The sequence below is a fragment of the Phyllobates terribilis genome, unplaced genomic scaffold (genome assembly GCF_046119375.1).
Source record: "Phyllobates terribilis strain yellow unplaced genomic scaffold, ASM4611937v1 Scaffold_4__5_contigs__length_816908805, whole genome shotgun sequence".
Taxonomy (NCBI): domain Eukaryota; kingdom Metazoa; phylum Chordata; class Amphibia; order Anura; family Dendrobatidae; genus Phyllobates; species Phyllobates terribilis.
Window position 1 is genome coordinate 140,594,164 of NW_027362764.1, and position 22,585 is coordinate 140,616,748.

Here is a 22,585-nt window from a genome sequence, read left to right on the forward strand (position 1 = left end):
GCTGCTCTCGTTGATAACAGCAGGAACGGCGAGGATGGGAGGAGAAGTAGCATCCACGCGCGGTAAAAAAAAGAAATAAAAAGTTAAAAAATAAACCTCTATACTCACCTGTCCGGCGGTTCCCGGCGGCAATCTTCTCCTCCCGGCGGCCGGCAGTACTTATAAGACCTGGGCAGATGTCACCACTCAGCTGACGGTCACGTGACAGCTCAGCTGAGCGGTGACATTAGCGCAGAACCTGATGGTCACGTGACCGTCAGGACCTGCGATGACGTCACAGATCAGCTGATGGTCACGTGACTGCTCAGCAGATGGTCACATGACCGCTCAGCTGAGCAGTGACGTCAGTGCAGGTCCTGATGGTCACATGACTGTCAGGATCTGCGCTTATGGCACAGATCGGCTGATGGTCAAGTGAAGGCTCAGCTGATGGTCATGTGACCGCTCTGCTGATGGTCACGTGACCACTCAGCTGATCTTAAGCTCACTGGGGCTGATCAGCTGATCTTCAGCTGATCAACCCCAGTCACCTCCTGCAGCATGTATACTGACAGGGGGTGATTTTACACCCCTGTCAGTATACATTGCTGTATTCTACAGCAAATCGCTGTGGGACACTTGATGGTACATGGACTGCATCGTTGACAGTGGACAGGTGAGCCATGTGTTTTTTATTTCATCAAAATACTTTATTCTGGCCGTGTCTTTTATTGAAAAAGCGGCGACCATTTTCATACGCAGGTAGTAATGGGGCGTCTTACAAACGCCCTCCATTACTAACCTGGCCTTCACGTCAGCCGCCAATACTAGGCTGACGTGAACCCCAACCCCATTACCCCACTCGCCACCGCTACAGGGCAGGGGGAAGAGCGGAGGCTAAGCGCCAGACCATGGGCTCGCCAGAGGTAGCCTAACTGCCATTAGGTACCGAGATGAGATCCTCAGACCCCTTGTGACACCATATGCTGGTGCAGTTGGCCCTGGGTTCCTCCTAATACAGGACAATACCAGACGTCATGTTGCTGGAGTGTGTCAGCAGTTCCTGCAAGATGAAGGCATTGAAGCTATGGACTGGTCCGCCCGTTCCCCAGACCTGAATCCGATAGAGCACATCTGGGACATCATGTCTCGCTTCATCCACCAACGTCACGTTGCACCACAGACTGCCCAGGAGTTGGCGGATGCTTTAGTCCAGGTCTGGGAGGAGATCCCACAGGAGACCACCCACAACCTCATCAGTAGAGATGAGCGGTGTTCGACTCGAACTGTTCGCCAATCTCAAATACGAGCTGTTTTGGGCGGTGTTCGAGCCGTTCGGCGAACACGAACAATTTGAAAAAAATTCGGCTATTCGAGGTTATGTTTGATAACTGTTCGTGCACCAAAATCATAACTGGATTTTTTCTCAGTAATGCTGAAAATTAATGTTAATACGCAGTTTGAGTGTACAGCGGGGCGGGGCGAGGGGCAGGGGATGGATCTCTACATAAATAATGAAGATCTCCATTTTTTTTCTCTTTCCCACACTTACAGTGGGGAGGTGCAATCTGTCAGCCTATCAGCAGCGCACACACGGAGCGAAGTGCTTTTTTTCACACACGCAAGGGCATGTGTCATTGGCAGTGTATGTCACATGTCCTTGCCCTATTAGACCCAGCCATTTTCCCCTTCGCCACCATTTTCTCACTGCTGCAGCTGCGTGTTAGACGGCACCGCTGTTGCTGTGTGCGCTGTACTTTCAGTGTTAATTTCAAGCCAATTTTCGTACAAACCTACAGATAGCTTGGGAGTAGGGAATAGTTGTGATTGCAGTCCTTTTGAGGACTTGGTTACATTATTTCCTACGACTTTTATCAGGCAGGTCTGTGTTCTTAAATAGATAGGTTGGGAGTAAAGACTAATTGTAATTGCAGTCCTTTTGAGGGCTAGGTTACATCAGTTCCTATCACTTTTATCAGGCAGGTCTGTGCTCTTAAATAGATAGGTTGGGAGTAAAGACTAATTGTAATTGCAGTCCTTTTGAGGGCTAGGTTACATCAGTTCCTATCACTTTTTGCCAGGCAGGTCTATGCCAGTGCTGTGCAAGTTTTTTTCACAGCATTTGGCTAAATCTAGAAAAGCAAATCCTTTTTGGCCTCTTGCAGTGTGTGTTAGTCAGAGGAGTAACCTATCTGTGTTGCAAACTACACCACCTGTGTATAGAATACAATTTTTTTTACTGCACCTAGTGAAGTAAAACCTTTTGGGCATAGCATCATTCTATCAGTTCATCTATACTATCCTCCACCAGGTTGGAAATTCAAAATAATTTTTATCTGCATCTAGCTCTGAAAAAATATTTTGGCTTCGGCTTGTAGCAGTGTGTGGGACTTGTTCTATTAGTCCAACTATACTAACCTCCACCAGGTTGCAAATTCAAAATAATTTTTATCTGCATCTAGCTCTGAAAAAATATTTTGGCTTCGGCTTGTAGCAGTGTGTGGGACTTGTTCTATTAGTCCATCTATACTAACCTCCACCAGGTTGCAAATTCAAAATAATTTTTATCTGCATCTAGCTCTGAAAAAATATTTGGGCTTCGGATGGTAGCAGTGTGTGGGACTTGTTCTATTAGTCCATCTATACTAACCTCCACCAGGGTGCAAATTCAAAATAATTTTTATCTGCATCTAGCTCTGAAAAAATATTTTGGCTTCGGCTTGTAGCAGTGTGTGGGACTTGTTCTATTAGTCCATCTATACTAACCTCCACCAGGTTGCAAATTCAAAATAATTTTTATCCGCATCTAGCTCTGAAAAAATATTTTGGCTTGTAGCAGTGTGTGGGACTTGCTCTATTAGTCCATCTATACTAACCTCCAAAAGGTTGCAAATTCAAAATAATTTTTATCTGCATCTAGCTCTGAAAAATATTTTGGCTTCGGCTTGTAGCAGTGTGTGGGACTTGTTCTATTAGTCCATCTATACTAACCTCCACCAGGTTGCAAATTCAAAATAATTTTTATCTGCATCTAGCTCTGAAAAAATATTTTGGCTTCGGCTTGTAGCAGTGTGTGGGACTTGTTCTATTAGTCCATCTATACTAACCTCCACGAGGTTGCAAATTCAAAATAATTGTTATCTGCATCTAGCCCAGCCAATACTTTTGGGCTAATACCACAGTTTGGCCACTCAGCTCTGCTCGGTTCCCATCCATTGTTTTTTGTGCAAACAACTCCAGAGTTGTCAATTAGTTATCCACCAAAATGAGTGGAAAAAGGCCTGCTGCTGGTGGAAAGGGGAATAGGCGTGTTGGGAAGGGAAAAAAAGGTTGTGTCCGTGGGGTAGGTGTTAAAGCAACAGTAACATCTGCAGAAGAAAGACCATCTTCCAGCCAAACTAAGATGTCTACTTCTTTTAGCGGACAATGTGATAAGATTCCTTTCTTACGACCACGCCAATCGCTACAAAATCCAGATGAGGCACAAAAACAGCAGGTGCTTCAACGGATATCAAGTGCTCCTTTAAGTGGGCTCTACCCCACCTCAACTTCAACATCACAAATACTCCAGTCCTCAGAGGTGTCACCCCAATCGCACTTGCTTCCTTACAGCTCCCAAGTCTCCAGCTGCCCGTCTGAGTATGGGGTAGAACAGATGGTTGAGTCTGCAGAGCTGTTTACTCTTACTATAGCCTGGGAATCAGAGGTCGGCTCCAGAGCTTCAGTGAATCCAGATGAGGAAATGATCTGCACTGATGCCCAGAATCTTTATGAGTCGGATCCAGGACCAGACGCAGAAGGTTCTGACCATAATGTAGACCCTCGTTCCCAAACTGTAACTCCTGTTGGTGGAGACAATGAGGAAGATGATGATGAGACTCAAATACCTGATTGGAGCGACAACTTTAGTTTTTTGTCAGGGCAGGAAGAGGTTGGCTCTGAGTACGACGGGTGTGATAACACACAGGGTGATGATGACGAGGTTGGAGATCCCACTTACTGTCAACTCACAGTCAGCCAGTCGATGAGGTCAGCAGAGGAGGTGGAGGAGGATGCTAGTGACGACGAGGTCAGGTTGCGCCTTCCTGGACAGAGACGTAGTACTGGAAGCACGTCAACAACTGTATCCTCAAACATAACTCTGCCTCTGACCACAAGTCGTGGTGGCTCTTCAAGTCGCATGGGTGCTAAGCCTTGCATAGCCTGGGCATTTTTTCAGATCGATAAGGATGACCCAACTCGTGTTATCTGTAACATTTGTCAGAAAAAGCTAAGTAGAGGCCAAAAAATACATAGTTTGAGTACCTCATGCATAAACCGGCACATGGATATGAAGCATAAGTTGCAGTGGGAAGCTCACTGTGCTACAATGCGGCCAAGCCGGCCGGGCCAACCACCGTCTGCCACATCTTGTGCATCCACGGCCTCTTCATCCTCTGTGACTGGGGGGACAGCAGTCACACCTGTTTTGGGACGCAGACCTGCCACCTCTTTACCCGCAACAGCCAGCGTGATTGGCAAGTCATCATTTTCTTTGGAGGTGGAAATACCAGCTGGTGTTCAGCGCTGTCCGACATCGATAGCACCACCTTTGGATCAAGGCAACCTAACATGTCCGCCTGCATCTTCCTCACAGACCGGCAGTTTGCCGGGGACACCCTTCTCAACCCCGTCTAAGCACAACAGCCAGCCCTCGGTCCCTCAGATGTGGACAAGTAAAAGACCATTTCCTCCTAGCCATGAGAAAGCTAAAAGGTATAATTTCGCCATCTGCAAGCTCTTGGCTACAGAAATGCTGCCTTTCCACCTGGTGGACACAGAGGATTTTCGAGACCTTATGTCCGTCGCAGTGCCCCAGTACCAGATGCCCAGTCGGCACTACTTCTCAAAGAAAGGTGTGCCTGCGCTCCACCAGCATGTCGCACACAAGATCACCGCTTCTTTGAGAAACTCTGTGTGTGACAGGGTGCATTTCACCACAGACACTTGGACGAATAGGCATGGACAGGGGCGTTGCATGTCGCTGACAGGGCACTGGGTAACTATGGTGACAGCAGGACAAGGGGCTGCTGTCCAAGTCTTGCCGTCCCCACGAGTTGTGCGTCAATCCTTTTTATCTCGAAGTTCCTCCACTGCTTCTGCCTCCTCCACCTGCACCCAAAGCCTGTCTGGTCATGCCACAAGCTTTCTAACTGCGCAGAAGGGATCCTGCATACCTCCTTACTATGCTGGCAGCAGGGCTCAACGTCATCAGGCGGTTTTTACTTGGAAATGTCTGGGAAATGTGAGTTACACAGCTGAGGAGTTGTGGTCAGCTCTGGAGAACCAGTTTCATGAACGGTTGTCTCCACTGGACCTGAAACCAGGGAAGGCCGTGTGCGACAATGCTGCAAACCTGGGTGCGGCCCTTCGCCGGGGCAATGTGACACACGTGCCTTGTATGGCTCACGTGTTGAACCTGGTTGTCCAGCAATTTTCAGCCCACTATCACGGACTAGATGGCCTTCTGCAGAGGGCACGGTTGCTGTGTGCTCACTTCCGCCATTCGCATCCCGCAGCTCAGCGACTTACATCTCTACAGAAGTCGTTGGGCCTGCCACTTCACCAGCTAAAATGCGATGTGACTACCCGGTGGAATCCAACTCTGCACATGTTGCAGTGACTGTGGCACTACCGACAAGCCCTGGTGCAATACGTTCTGACTTATAGCCTGGGCCAACGAGATCCAGAGGTGGGGCAAATCACGCAGGAGGAGTGGTCTCAGATCAGGGACCTATGCACCCTTCTGCACAGTTTTGAAATGGCGACGAAGATGTTTAGTGCTGACGATGCCATTATCAGCATGACTATTCCGGTGATTTACATGCTGGAGCACATGTTAAACAGAATTCGGAGTCAGGTGGTGGCAAAGAGGAAGTGGAGGAAGTAGAGGAGGAGGAGTTGTATGCGGAAGGGCTAATATCTGCAAGGTCCAGACGGTCGGCAGCACCAAGGCGGCAGGCATGTGAGGGTGGGGAGATGGATTTACCAGAGCGCATGGTAGCAGCCAAACCAGTGAGGAAGGTGCAGGAGCCCAGGAAGAAGTGGAGGACGAACTGAGACTCATCAGATGAGGGAGACATTGATCACATTTCTGTTGTGCGAGGTTGGGGGGAGAGGGCAGAGGAAGGAAGCATGATTGTTACCTCGCCACCAACAGAACAGGGACTTGGTGCTGCTGGATGCGCAAGACACATGAGTGCCTTCTTGCTGCACTACCTGCAACATGACCCTCAAATTGTCAGAATTCGAAATAATCCTGACTACTTGGTTGCCACACTCTTAGATCCCCTACACTCTTCCATCAACCTTTTCCTTTTAATAAAGAACAAAAAATGGTCATTTTTGAAATTATAAGCATTAGCAGGTTATTAGAAACTGAAATCAAACAGTTTTCAACTCAAACCTTTATTCTAGGTGATGTAACATTTGCACGTAGGACCTCTTGTTCGAAAGGAGCTTCTGAACTCTCTCGTCCATTGAATTTGTCAGGTTTTGGATGGTTTCTGCTTCAATTGTTTTGCATGAGTACAGAATACCCTCCCAGATCTGTTGCTTAGATGTGAACTGCCTCCCGCCATCATAGACACTCCTTTTGATGATGCTCCAGAGGTTCTCAATGGGGTTGAGGTCAGGGGAGCATGGGGGTCACGCCATAAGTCTGTCCCCTTTTAAGCCCATATCAGCCAGAGATGCAGATGTGTTATGTGCAGCAAGAGACGGTGCATTATCATGCATGAAAATTATCTTGCTGCGGAATACACGGTTCTTCTTCTTGAACCATGGCAGGAAGTGCTGTTTGAGAAACTCCACATACATTATGGAGTTCATCTTTACCCCTTCAGGGATACTAAAGGGGCCGACAATCTCTCTCCTCATGATTCCAGCCCAAAACATTACTCCACCTCCTCCTTGTTGGCACTGTAGCCGTGTTTGCATGGGGTGTCCATCACCCAGCCATCCTCCACTCCATCCATCTGGACCATCGAGCGTTGCACGGCACTCATCGGTGAACAAAACAGTTTTGAAGTCAGTCTTCATGTATTGTTTGGCCCACTGGAGCCGTTTCTGCTTGTGTACAGTGGATAGAGGAGGTCGACAGGATGGCTTAAGCACAGCTGCAAACCTCTGAAGGACCCTGCATCTTGTTGTTCGGGGGACGTTGGAGGCACCAGCAGCTTCAAAAACTTGTCTGCTGCTATGGCAAGGCTTTTTTGCCGCTGCTCTTTTAACCTGATGTAATTGCCTGTAGGAAAGAGTCCTCAATTTTCCCTTATCAGCACACACACGTGTGTACTGTGAATCAGCTACATACTTCTTGATTGTGCGATGATCAGGATGAAGTGTCTTGGCAATGTTGATTGTAGTCATGCCTTGACCTAAACACTCCACAATTTGTTGCTTCTCAGCAGCCGACACATCCTTTTTCTTTCCCATTTTCGCAGAAAATGTAGGCTGCTTAATAATGTGGGACAGCCTTCTTTAGTAGTCTTGACTTTCATTGGACACACCTGACAAACTAATTAGCACAGGTGTCTGCAATTGCTTACAGTGATATAAAGAGCCCTGACACACATCACCATCAATGAGTTTAACTGACAAACAAACAAATTCTTCCCTTATCACTCCTAAACACTTTTTGCATAATAATTTGGAACACAGTGTACATGTGCTTTTCCACAAAACACCAGTGGTTCAAGTAGTGAATCTTACAGTTCTAACTTGCCAACCGTGGTCTGTATGGAGTTGTTCAATATAGGGCCCAAAATTAAGATAACATAGACGGAAGAGGTCTCTATGAATACGAATTCCTAAGTATTTGATACTCTGTGAGGGCCAGGCAAAGGGAAAGTTGGACTGGATGGAATCCTGTATGGATTTGGGGAGGGAGACATCGAAGGCCTCAGACTTCGCTGCATTGATTTTAAAATTTGACCATGTAACAAAGTGATCTATTTCAGCCATAACAGCAGGGATGGATATATGTGATTGAGTGATATATACTAGGACATCATCAGCAAATGCAGAGCACTTGTACTCGGTGCCTCCCACCTCAATTCACCTAATATTGGGGTTATGGCGAATTGATGAGAGCAGGTGCTCCATCACTAGGATGTATAAGAGAAGGGACAGAGGACATCCCTGCCTTGTCCCATTGGTGATTATGAAAGGTGATGAAAATGTTCCATTTATCTTCAGCCTAGGTGACGTATTGTGATACAGGGCCGTGATTTTGGCTATAAAAGGGTCCCCTAGACCCCTACCCCAAGCTTTTTAAGAGAATAATATATGGCGTGCCAGGAGACTCTATGGAATGCTTTCTCAGCATCCAACGAGAGTATCTAATTACAAATTTTTGACTGCATCTAGCCCAGGAAATACTTTGTGCCTAGTAGCAGTGTCTGCTAGTCAGCAGATTATCCCAGCTGTTTAGCTAGCTACACCACCTGTAGTTTGAACACTTAATTTTTTCAAAGGAAATGGTTCGTGCCCCCGGGACACTCAGTGAAGAGCAACGGGGAGGCACCCCAAGGCACAGGGGCTGGGACTGGCGGTAGGACGCCTTGCGGTGGACCGCCAAGCTCGATCCTTATGAAAGCTTTTTAACTGCAGCAGCTTTAGTGGACGCTACTGGAGCTTGAATTACCGCGGCTGCTGGCATGAGACTTGCCCTCCAATAGATCCTTGTAAAAGGATTTAAAGTGTACTCATTCAAATTAGAGAGACAATTTAAATTAAAAAGATTAGACCTGCCTCCACCGCAGGGGGGCTCGCTCGACCCACCGGCGGACAGGCACCAGTATTGGGAGAGGGGGGCGGGCCGTCAGGGTCCACCGCAGCTCTGGCACAAAGCCGGCGACACGGAAGTCGCACGGGCAGGAATGGACTGGCCGTGTCGGCTTCGCACTTTTTTGGTTTTAGAAGGGCATGACATGCCTATATCTGTGTCTCCCCCTCCTTTTACTCCTGCACATCTTTTCTTTTCTCATGACTATATGTACTTGTCACTTTTCCATGCGTTAGTTGTGTCTTCTGAGCAGTTTGTCAGCTTTTGGACACCTTTGAAGGTGTTTTCTATGTGTTTCTATGTGTTTTTGTTTGCCTGCCATTGGTTTTAACGGTGTTCGAAGGTGTTCGACGAACAGTTCGACGAACAGTTCGGCGAACATACGGGTGTTCGACGAACCGAACCGAACTCGAACACTACGGGGGTGGCTCAACACTACTCATCAGGAGCATGCCCAGTCATTGTAGGGAGGTCATACAGGCACATGGAGGCCACACACAATACTGAGCCTCATTTTGACTTGTTTTAAGGACATTGCATCATAGTTGGATCAGCCTGTAGTGTGTTTTTCCACTTTAATTTTGGGGGTGACTCCAAATCCAGGCCTCCATTGGTTAATAAATTTGATTTCCATTGATGATTTTTGTGTGATTTTGTTGTCAGCACATTCAACTTTGTACAGAACAAATTGTTCAATGAGAATATTTCATTCATTCAGATCTAGGATGTGTTATTTGAGTGTTCCCTTTATTTTTTTGAGCAGTGTATATTCACATGTGTTCCATAATAAAATGGTTTACTTACAATTTTGATGGGACCAACAGTCTTTGCTTTCACTTTGTTCTCATCTTTTTCATTTTCCTGCCTTAAAACAAGAAAAGTAAAAATTAAAGCGATTATCCAGTAAAAAAAATATTCTTAATAGTGCTTAAGTTAGTAAGTTATACAAAGTATTAGAAATGAGTAGATATTTTGAAATTTGAATTCAGTGACTTTGTCAAAGCTTCCACAAAATTTTGATTGCTGTTAATAAATTTCAAAACTGGAAAGCTTGTAATTACTCACAAAAAACTCGTGGGGGAGAAGAGAGAGAGAGAGAGAGAACCCCGTTGAACATAACGGCTTACACATTATAGGTGAGAGAGGTCTCTGCTGAGGATAAAAGAAGAGAGAGAGAACCCTGCTGACCATAAGGGCTCACACTGTACAGGATAGAGAGAGGACCCTGCTGACCATAAGAGGTTACATTCTACAGTAGAGAGAGAGATGACCCTGCTGACCATAAAAGATCACAATGTACAGCAGAAAGAGAGAGAGGGCCTTGTTGACCTTAAAAGCTCACACTGTACATGAGAGAAAGGACCCTGATGACTATAAGAGCTCACACTGTACAAAAGTGAGAAAGGACCCTGCTGATCATAAAAACTTACACTGTACAGAAGAAAGAGAGAGAGAGGACCCCATTGACCATAAAAGCTCACACTGTACAGAAGAGAGGACCCTGCTGACCATAAAAACTTACACTGCACAGAAGAAAGAGAGAGAGGACCCTGCTGGAGAAAGAGAGAGAGGACCTTGTTGATCATAAAAGCTCACATTGTACATGAGAGAAAGGACCCTGATGACTATAAGAGCTCACACTGTACAAAAGAGAATAAGGACCCTGCTGATCATAAAAACTTACACTGTACAGAAGAAAGAGAGAGAGGACCCTGCCAACCATAAGAGCTTATATTCTACAGGAGAGAGAGAGGACCCTGCTGACCATAAGAGATTACATTCTACAGGAGAGAGAACTCTGCTGATCATAAAAGCTTACACTGTACAGAAGAAAGAGAGAGAGGACCCTGCTGACCATAGGAGATTACATTCTACAGGAGAGAGAACTCTGCTGACCATACTGTACGGAAGAAAGAGAGAGAGGACCTTGTTGACCAGGAAATCTCACACTGTACAAGAGAAAGAGAGGACCCTGCTGAACATAAGAACACACAATGTACATGAGAGAGAGAGGACTCTGTTGACCATAAGAGCTCACACTACACAGGAGAGAACGAGGACCCTACTGACCATAAAAGCTTACACTGTACAGAAGAGAGAGAGAGAGGACCCTGCTGACCATAAGAGATTACATTCTACAGGAGAGAGAACTCTGCTGACCATAAGAGATTACATTCTACAGGAGAGAGACCTCTGCTGACCATAAAAGCTTACACTGTACAGAAGAAAGAGCGAGAGGACCCTGCTGACCATAAGAGCTTACATTCTACAGAAGAAAGAAAGAGAGGACCCTGCTGACCATAAGAGATTACATTCTACAGGAGAGAGAACTCTGCTGACCATAAAAGCTTACACTGTACAGAAGAAAGAGAGAGAGGACCCTGCTGAACATAAAAGCTCACACTGTACAGGAGAGAGAGAGGACCCTGCGGACCCTAAGTGCTCACACTGTACATAAGATAGCGAGAGGAGCCTGTTGACCATGAGAGGTTACTGTCACTCCAGGTGTGGGAAAGACTTAGTGCAACACAAAGGGAAAGGGAGACCAGACTCTAGGGAAAGGGGAGACCTCCTAGTCTGGTCTAGTGTCAGCCTGTCTCAACTACTGTCCCTATATTGGCTCTTCACCAATCGCCACACACGTGCCTCACCCTGACTTTCCCTGGCGTATGGCTAAGACTAGGGATGGGAGGAGATGAGCACTAGTTGATCTCCACTAAACTCTATAGACAACAAGGGTAGACAAACAGGGGGGAATTGGGAATTTAGAAGACTCCAGACAAATGTGCACATGGCCTAAAGCTCCAGAGAGGACGAAGTACTGCTCTTGCTAAAGCCTCACAAGAAGTAATGAATATCGCTGGCACCTCCCTCTCAGACACACCAGGTATATATACACCCAGGACAGGGAGCTAACTAGCCAGAGAGAGGTAGCCGCTGGGTCCTAGAGACAGCCAGCCTCTAAGAAGATGTCTGTAATGTCAAACATAGAGATCTCCTGCAACCAACTGCAGATGACTGTGTCACCTCTGACACACCCGTGACAGTTACACTCTACATGGGAGAAAGAGAGAACCCTAATGACCATAACAAATTACACTCTACAGAAAAGAGAGACTTTGGAGATGGAAAACAAATCTGCTGCACAAACTGTCTTCCTCTGGGAACCTCTGATTTCTGATGGCACAGGTATTGACCACAACTGTACAAGGTATGATAATTTGCTAATCTCATAGCTGTAGGGCATTATAGGAAGGCACGAGCGGCAACACAAAATGACTCTAGGATGCTCTTTGATGCTTCAGCACTATGGCTAATGGTGCCGGGCAGGTTTTATGTGTTTCGTGAACCATGGGGCAAACCTCAGAATGTTCGAATTTGTGTGAAACCACAAATTTCAGGAAATTTAACTCCAACGTGATCCTCCATGAATAGATCCGCTCATCTCTACAACTTATACTTCTATTAAGAAATGCATAGTGGTGTTCAGACTAGTGTTGAGCCACCCCCGTAGTGTTCGAGTTTGGTTCAGTTCGTCGAACACCCGTATGTTCGCCGAACTGTTCGTCGACCTGTTCGTCGAACACCTTCGAACACCGTTAAAACCAATGGTAGGCAAACAAAAACACATAGAAACACATAGAAAACACATTCAAAGGTGTCCAAAAGCTGACAAACTGCTCAGAAGACACAACTAACACATGGAAAAGTGACAAGTACATATAGTCATGCGAAAAGAAAAGAGGTGGAGGAGTAAAAGGAGAGGGAGACACAGATCTAGGCATGTCATGCCCTTCTAAAACCAAAAAAGTGTGAAGCCGACACGGCCAGTCCGTTCCTGCCCGTGCGACCTCTGTGTCGCCGGCTTTGTGCCAGAGCCGCGGTGGACCCTGACGACCAGCCCCCCTCTCCCGATACTGGTGCCTGTCGGCTGGTGGGTCGAGCGAGCCCCCCTGCGGTAGAGGCAGGTCTAATCTTTTTAATTTAAATTGTCTCTCTAATTTGAATGAGTACACTTTAAATCCTTTTACAAGGATCTATTGAAGGGCAAGTCTCATGCCAGCAGCCGCGGTAATTCCAGCTCCAGTAGCGTCCACTAAAGCTGCTGCAGTTAAAAAGCTTTTATAAGGATCGAGCTTGGCGGTCCACCGCAAGGCGTCCTACCGCCAGTCCCAGCCCCTGTGCCTTGGGGTGACTCCCCGATGCTCTTCACTGAGTGTCCCGGGGTCCCGAACCATTTCCTTTGAAAAAATTAAGTGTCCAAACTACAGGTGGTGTAGCTTGCTTAACAGCTGGGATAATCCGCTGACTAGCAGACACTGCTACTAGGCACAAAGTATTTCCTGGGCTAGATGCAGTTAAAAATTTGTAGTTAGATACTCTCGGATGCTGAGAAAGCATTCCATAGAGTCTCCTGGCACGCCATATATTATTCTCTTAAAAAGCTTGGGGTAGGGGTCTAGGGGACCCTTTTATAGGCAAAATCACGGCCCTGTATCGCAATACGTCAATTAGGCTGAAGATAAATGGAACATTTTCATCACCTTTCATAATCACCAATGGGACAAGGCAGGGATGTCCTCTGTCCCCTCTCTTATACATCCTAGTGACGGAGCACCTGCTCTCATCAATTCGACATAACCCCAATATTAGGTGGATTGAGGTGGGAGGCACCGAGTACAAGTGCTCTGCATTTGCTGATGATGTCCTAGTATATATCACTCAATCACATATATCCATCCCTGCTGTTATGGCTGAAATAGATCACGTTATTACATGGTCAAATTTTAAAATCAATGCAGCGAAGTCTGAGGCCCTCAATGTCTCCCTCCCCAAATCCATACAGGATTCCATCCAGTCCACCTTTCCCTTTGCCTGGCCCTCACAGGCTATCAAATACTTAGGAATTCCTATTCATAGAGACCTCTCCCATCTATGTTATCTTAATTTTGGGCCCTTTATTGAACAACTCCATACAGACCATGGTTGGCAAGTTATAACTGTAAGATTCACTACGTGAACAACTGGTGTTTTGTGGAAAAGCACATGTACACTGTGTTCCAAATTATTATGCAAAAAGTGTTTAGGAGTGATAAGGTAAGAATTTTTTTGTTTGTCAGTTAAACTCATTGATGGTGATGTGTGTCAGGGCTCTTTATATCACTGTAAGCAATTGCAGACACCTGTGCTAATTAGTTTGGCAGGTGTGTCCAATGAAAGGCAAGACTACTTAAGAAGGCTGTCCCACATTATTAAGCAGCCTACATTTTCTGCCAAAATGGGAAAGAAAAAGGATGTGTCGGCTGCTGAGAAGCAACAAATTGTGGAGTGTTTAGGTCAAGGCATGACTACAGTCAACATTGCCAAGACACTTCATCCTGATCATCGCACAATCAAGAAGTATTTAGCTGATTCACAGTACACACGTGTGCGTGCTGATAAGGGAAAATTGAGGACTCTTTCCTACAGGCAATTACGTCAGGTTAAAAGAGCAGCGGCAAAAAAGCCTTGTCATAGCAGCAGACAAGTTTTTGAAGCTGCTGGTGCCTCCAACGTCACCCGAACAACAAGATGCAGGGTCCTTCAGAGGTTTTCAGCTTTGCGTAAGCCATCCTGTCGACCTCCTCTATCCACTGTACACACGCAGAAACGGCTCCAGTGGGCCAAACAATACATGAAGACTGACTTCAAAACTGTTTTGTTCACCGATGAGTGCCGTGCAACGCTCGATGGTCCAGATGGATGGAGTGGAGGATGGCTGGTTGATGGACACCCCATGCAAGCATGGCTACGGCGCCAACAAGGAGGAGGTGGAGTAATGTTTTGGGCTGGAATCATGGGGAGAGAGATTGTCGGTCCCTTTAGGATCCCTGAAGGGGTAAAGATGAACTCCATAATGTATGTGGATTTTCTCAAACAGCACTTCCTGCCATGGTTCAAGAAGAAGAACCGTGTATTCCGCAGCAAGATCATTTTCATGCATGATAATGCACCGTCTCATGCTGCACATAACACATCTGCATCTCTGGCTGATATGGGCATAAAAGGGAACAAACTTATGGTGTGACCCCCATGCTCCCCTGACCTCAACCCCATTGAGAACCTCTGGAGCATCATCAAAAGGAGTGTCTATGATGGCAGGAGGCAGTTCACATCAAAGCAACAGCTCTGGGAGGGTATTCTGTCCTCATGCAAAACAATTGAAGCAGAAACCATCCAAAACCTGACAAATTCAATGGACGAGAGAGTTCAGAAGCTCCTTTCGAACAAGGGGTCCTATGTGCAAATGTGACATCACCTAGAATAAAGTTTTGAGTTGAAAACTGTTTGATTTCAATTTCTAATAACCTGCTAATGCTTATAATTTCAAAAATGACCATTTTTTGGTTCTTTATTAAAATTAAAAGGTTGATCGAAGAGTGTGGGGGATCTAAGAGTGTGGCAACCCAATAGTCAGGATTATTTCGATTTCCGACAATCTGAGGGTCATGTTGCAGGTAGTGCAGCAAGAAGGCACTCATGTGTCTTGCGCATCTAGGAGCCCCAAAATTATTTTCCGGGCTAGATGCAGCTAAAAATTATTATTAATTTGAAAGCTGGTGGAGCTTAGTATAGATGGCCTAATAGAATCAGTACTGCAAACTTCTACAAGGCCCAAATTATTTTCCAGCCAAGACACAGATAAACATGATTAGTAATTTTAAATCTGGTGGAGTTTAGTATAGATGGCCTAATAGAATCAGTACTGCACACTGCTACAAGGCCCAAATTATTTTCCAGCCAAGATACAGATAAACATGATTAGTAATTTGAAAGCTTTAAACGGTTGGTGAGGTGATTTTAACAAATCATCAACCTTTTACTCTCCCCAGGATGACACAGGGGTAGAAAAGTCGTTTCGGATCAATGATTTGTTCATCTTTATGAACGTGAGTCTGTCTACATTATCAGTGGAGAGCCGTGTGCGCTTATCTGTCAGCACACCACCAGCAGCGCTGAACACACGTTCAGACAGAACACTGGCTGCGGGGTCATGACAAGATCTCCAAGGCGTAAGTGGCGAGCTCCAGCCATTTATCCAGATTAGAAGCCCAAAAAGAGCAAGGGTCCAGTGACACAGTCATGGCTTCAATGTTTACTTGGAGATACTCCTGGACCATCGTCTCTAGGCGTTGACTATGTGTCAGACTTCTTGTCTCCTGTGGCATTGCAAAGAATGGGCTAAAAAAGTGGTGAAATGATTCTGCAAAATTGATGTTACCAGCAGATACTTTGTTTCTGTTACATTTTGAGTGCTGAACACTTGACGGTCCCACGGTTGGCAAATTGGTACTGTGAGATTCACTACGTGCACCACTAGTGTTTTGCGGAAAAGCACATGTAAGATTCTGCAACAGTCTCTGCTGATACTCCTGCATGCGTGCATCTCTTTCTATGGCAGGAATAATTTCTGCAAATTTACTTTTGTACCAGGGATCTAACAGTGTGGCAACCCAGTAGTCAGGATTATTTCTAATTCTCACAATTCGAGGGTCATGTTGCAGGTAGTGCAGCAAGAAGGCACTCATGTGTCTTGCGCATCCAGGAGCACCAAGTCCCTGTTCTGTTGGTGGCGAGGTAACAATCATGCTTCCTTCCTCTGCCCTCTCCCCCCATCCTCGCCCAACAGAAATGTGATCAAGGTCTCGCTCATCTGATGAGTCTTCCATGAGTTCGTCCTCCACTTCTTCCTGGGCTCCTGCACCTTCCTCACTAGTTTGGCTGCTACTATGCGCCCTGGTAAAACCATCTCCCCCACCCTCACATGCCTGCTGCCTTGGTGCTGCCGACCGTCTGGACCTTGCAGATATTAGCCCTTCCGCATACAACTCCTCCTCCTCTACTTCCTCCACCTCCTCTTGTGCCACCACCTGACTCCGAATTCTGTTTAACATATGCTCCAGCATGTAAATCACCGGAATAGTCATGCGGATAATGGCATCGTCAGCACTAAACATCTTCGTCGCTATTTCAAAACTGTGCAGAAGGGTGCATAGGTCCCTGATCTGAGACCACTCCTCCAGCGTGATTTGCCCCACCTCTGGATCTCGTTGGCCCAGGCTATACATCAGAACGTATTGCACCAGGGCTTGTCGGTGTTGCACAGTCGCTGCAACATGTGCAGAGTTGAATTCTACCAGGTAGGCACATTGCATTTTAGCCGGTGAAGTGGCAGGCCCAATGACTTCTGTAGAGATGTAAGTCGCTGAGCTGCGGGATGCGAACGGCGGAAGTGAGCACACAGCGACTGTGCCCTCTGCAGAAGGCCATATAGTCCGGCTGTTGCGGGTAAAGAGGTGGCATGTCTGCGTCCCAAAACAGGTGTGACTGCTGTCCCCCCCAGTCACAGAGGATGAAGAGGCCGCGGATGCACAAGATGTGGCAGATGGTGGTTGGCCCGGCCGGCTAGGCCGCATTGTAACACAGTGAGCTTCCCACTGCAACTTATTCTTCATATCCATGTGACGGTTCATGCATGCAGTACTCAAAGTATGTATTTTTTGGCTTCTACATAGCTTTTGCTGACAAATGTTACAGATAACACGAGCAGGGTCATCTTTATCGATCTGAAAAAATGCCCAGGCTATGCAAGGCTTAGCACCCATGCGACCTGAAGAGCCACCACGACTTGTGGTCAGAGGCAGAGTTTTGTTTGAGGATGCAGTTGTTGACGTGCTTCCAGTACTACGTCTCTGTCCAGGAAGGCGCAACCTGACCTCGTCGTCATAAGCATCCTCCTCCACCTCCTCTGCTGACCTCATCGACTGGCTGACTGTGGGTTGACAGTAAGTGGGATCTCCAACCTCGTCATCATCACCCTGTGTGTTATCACACCCGTCGTCCTCAGAGCCAACCTCTTCCTGCCCTGACAAAAAACTAAAGTTGTCGCTCCAATCAGGTATTTGAGTCTCATCATCGTCTTCCTCATTGTCTCCACCAACAGGAGTTACAGTTTGGGAACGAGGGTCTACATTATGGTCAGAACCTTCTGCGTCTGGTCCTGGATCCGACTCACAAAGATTCTGGGCTTCAGTGCAGTTCATTTCCTCGTCTGGATTCACAGAAGCTCTGGAGCCGACCTCTGATTCCCAGGCTATAGTATGAGTAAACAGCTCTGCAGACTCAACCATCTGTTCTACCCCATACTCAGACGGGCAGCTGGAGACTTGGGAGCTGTGAGGAAGCACCTGCTGTTTTTGTGCCTCATCTGGAATTTGTAGCAATTGGCGTGGCCGTAAGAAAGGGATCTTATCACATTGTCCGCTAAAAGAAGTAGACATCTTAGTTTGGCTGGAAGATGGTCTTTCTTCTGCAGATGTTGCTGGTGCTTTAAAATCTACCCCACGGACACAACCTTTTTTTCCATTCCCAACATGCCTATTCCCCTTTCCACCAGCAGCAGGCCTTTTTCCACTCATTTTGGTGGTTAACTAATTGACAACTCTGGAGTTGTTTGCACAAAAAACAATGAATGGGAACCGAGCAGAGCTGAGTGGCTAAACTGTGGTATTAGCCCAAAAGTATTGGCTGGTTTAGATGCAGATAAAAATTATATTGAATTTGCAACCTGGTGGAGGTTAGTATAGATGGACTAATAGAACAAGTCCCACACACTGCTACAAGCCGAAATATTTTTTCAGAGCTAGATGCAGAAAAAAATTATATTGAATTTGCAACCTGGTGGAGGTTAGTATAGATGGACTAATAGAGCAAGTCCCACACACTGCTACAAGCCGAAATATTTTTTCAGAGCTAGATGCAGATAAAAATTATTTTGAATTTGCAACCTGGTGGAGGTTAGTATAGATGGACTAAAAGAGCAAGTCCCACACATTGCTACAAGCCGAAATATTTTTTCAGAGCTAGATGCAGAAAAAAATTATATTGTATTTGCAACCTGGTGGAGGTTAGTATAGATGGACTAATAGAACAAGTCCCACACACAGCGACAAGCCGAAATATTTTTTCAGAGCTAGATGCAGAAAAAAATTATTTTGAATTTGCAACCTGGTGGAGGTTAGTATAGATGGACTAATAGAACAAGTCCCACACACTGCTAAAAGCCGAAATATTTTTTCAGAGCTAGATGCAGATAAAAATTATTTTGAATTTGCAACCAGGTGGAGGTTAGTATAGATGGACTAATAGAACAAGTCCCACACACTGCTACAAGCCAAAATATTTTTTCAGATCTAGATGCAGATAAAAATTATTTTGAATTTGCAACCTGGTGGAGGTTAGTATAGATGGACTAATAGAACAAGTCCCACACACTGCTACAAGCCGAAATATTTTTTCAGAGCTAGATGCAGAAAAAAATGATATTGAATTTGCAACCTGGTGGAGGTTAGTATAGATGGACTAATAGAACAAGTCCCACACACTGCTACAAGCCGAAATATTTTTTCAGAGCTAGATGCAGAAAACAATTATATTGAATTTGCAACCGGGTGAAGGTTAGTATAGATGGACTAATAGAACGTGTCCCACACACTGCTACAAGCCGAAATATTTTTTCAGAGCTAGATGCGGAAAAAAATTGTATTGAATTTGCAGCCTGGTGGAGGTTAGTATAGATGGACTAATAGAACAAGTCCCATACACTGCTACAAGCCAAAATATTTTTTCAGAGCTAGATGCAGATAAAGATTCTTTTGAATTTGCAACCTGGTGGAGGTTAGTATAGATGGACTAATAGAACAAGTCCCACACACTGCTACAAGCCAAAATATTTTTTCAGACCTAGATGCAGATAAAAATTATTTTGAATTTGCAACCTGGTGGAGGTTAATATAGATGGACTAATAGAACAAGTCCCACACACTGCTACAAGCCGAAATATTTTTTCAGAGCTAGATGCAGAAAAAAATTATATTGAATTTGCAACCTGGTGGAGGTTAGTATAGATGGACTAATAGAACAAGTCCCACACACTGCTACAAGCCGAAATATTTTTTCAGAGCTAGATGCAGAAAAAAATTATATTGAATTTGCAACCTGGTGGAGGTTAGTATAGATGGACTAATAGAACAAGTCCCACACACTGCTACAATCCGAAATATTTTTTCAGAGCTAGATGCAGAAAAAAATTATATTGAATTTGCAACCTGGTGGAGGTTAGTATAGATGGACTAATAGAACAAGTCCCACACACTGCTACAAGCTGAAATATTTTTTCAGAGCTAGATGCAGATAAAAATTATTTTGAATTTGCAACCTGGTGGAGGTTAGTATAGATGGACTAATAGAACAAGTCCCACATACTGCTACAAGCCAAAATATTTTTTCAGAGCTAGATGCAGATAAAAATTATTTTGAATTTGCAAACCAGGGGAGGAGTCCTGAGGAGATAATTTGCATATTCCCACTGCATTTTGGGGTAAGTGAAGAGTCTCCGCGAGCTCAAAGAACACTGGATTTTGGCTGTTGGAGCTGAAAAGAGGACATCGGCGCGCGCATTTTGAAGCTTTTTTTTAAGCCTTTTTCACTGTTTTCAGAACATTAACAATAAGAACATGGAAGAGTCCAGGAGCCATTTGGTGAGCTGCATATCCTGCTACATGTTCACAGACTTGCCAGTGGAAAAGCCAAACTTCACATGCCAGAAATGCAAGCTTGTGTCCCTGTTGGAGGAAAAGTTGCGAAATCTAGAAGAGAGGTTAACTACCTTGAAAATCATTAAGGAAGGTGAAGAGTTCTTAGACAGAGCAGAATTATCTCTTCATGATTCAGAAAGAGAAGAAATTCGAACTGCACCTGACGAAACAGAGGAATGGAAGCATGTGACCCACAGAAGCAGGAGGATCGAGAGGCAGTCAGCACCCATACTGCTCAGGAACCAGTACCAGGCTCTCACGCAGGAGAACCATGAAGAAATACAGCAAAATAAGACTTTGCCAGCAATGAATAACCTTGTAAGCCCTCAGAATCCTCCTGGATGGAGAAAGAAGAATGTTGTGAAGAAAAACCGGAGAGTGGTGGTCATGGGGGATTCCCTGTTAAGAGGAACAGAAGCCGCTATCTGCAGACCAGACATAACCTCAAGAGAAATGTGCTGTCTTCCAGGAGCAAAAATTAAAGATGTGTCTGACAGGATATCAAGACTCTTCAGACCTACAGATCACTACCCATTCCTGCTAATACATGTGGGGACAAATGACACCGCAAGAAAGGACCTGGAAACCATCTGCAATCACTTTGAAGACTTAGGCAAGAAAGTGAAAGAATTGGGAGCGCAGGTGGTCTTCTCATCCATCCTCCCAGTGGATGGCCATGGAACAATGAGGTGGAATAAGATTCTACAGGTAAACAACTGGCTACGTCGATGGTGCCGTCAACAAGGATTTGGATTTCTGGATCACGGAATGAATTACCTATACGATGGACTACTTGCTAGAGATGGGGTGCACCTTGCGAAGACTGGAAAACATGTATTTGGAAGTCGCCTTGCTACACTCATCAGAAGAGCTTTAAACTAGAACAATGTGGGAAGGGAAGCAAAAGGCCAGAAAAAGCCATACAGCTGACAAATACTATTGAGATCTCTGCTACTGGAAGTGGAAAAGAAGAACAAAGACAAAACAATTTAAATAATAAAAATATGGGAGGAAGAGAAACCAATCACAAACTAAAATGTTTTTATACAAATGCACAAAGCATGGGCAACAAACAAGGAGAATTGGAACTACTAATGCAGGAAAAGGAATATGATGTCATTGGAATCACTGAAACTTGGTGGGACGATACACATGATTGGAATAAAAGGCTAAAAGGATACAACTTATTTGCAAGAAACAGACTTGATAAACGAGGAGGAGGTGTTGCATTGTATGTTAGAAAAGCGTATATCTGCACAGAGATTGAAGCTTCAGAGACTGGGAGTTCTGTGGAAACTGTTTGGGTAAGAATACAAGGAGAGAACAACGGAAAGGACACCATTGTAGGCATTTACTACAGGCCACCTGGGCAAGCTGAAGATATGGATGAACTCTTTATGTATCAAATGACCAAGTTCTCCAAAAAATATGACGTAGTGGTCATGGGAGATTTCAACTATCCAGACATTTGTTGGGAATCTCTCTCAAGTAAAACTAACAGGTCAAGCAAATTCTTATCCTCTCTTGCTGACAACTTTATCTTCCAAAAGGTAGGGGAGAAAACAAGGGGATCTGCTACTTTGGATCTAATCCTTATAAACAGGGAGGAAATGGTTGAGGAGGTAAAGGTGGCTGGGACCCTAGGAGGCAGCGATCATGCTATTATAGCATTTTGGATAACTAGAGGAGGAAGACATGTGAAGACTCAAACTTCAAGGTTAGATTTTAGAAAGGCAGATTTTAAGAGACTCAGAAAGAGAATAGGAGGGATCCAATGGCTGGATGTCCTTGAGGACAAAAATGTCCAGGAAGGATGGGAAATTTTTAAAAATGAGATTCTCAAAGCACAATCATTAACAATCCCGAAAAGTAGGAAGAATGGGAAGCATTTAAGGAAACCAGGATGGATGAACACAGAACTTAAACACATGCTAAAAAGAAAGAAAGAAATGTTTATTAAATGGAAAGAGGGAGGCATATCTAAAGAAGATTATAATGCAGTCTGCAGATCCTGCAGGGCACGTATCAGGTTAGCTAAAGCTGACAATGAATTAAGGCTTGCAAGAGATGTCAAAAGCAATAAAAAAGGTTTTTGGGGGTATGTCAAAAGTAAAAGAAAAGTCAAAGATGCTATAGGATTTTT

General features: G+C 45.2%; 1 protein-coding gene across 5 annotated transcripts in view; it reads right to left on the bottom strand.

Moving 5' to 3' along the window:
- The window catches only part of LOC141265124 (ATP-binding cassette sub-family B member 5-like), a 476,628-nt gene that overhangs the window by 203,653 nt on the left and 250,390 nt on the right, over positions 1 to 22,585 (bottom strand). For all 5 annotated transcript variants that reach the window (XM_073677800.1, XM_073677797.1, XM_073677796.1 and 2 more), the window contains one exon: positions 9,611 to 9,671. In XM_073677800.1, the coding sequence (XP_073533901.1) occupies positions 9,611 to 9,671 (61 nt within the window). The remainder of the gene's footprint in view (positions 1 to 9,610; positions 9,672 to 22,585) is intronic.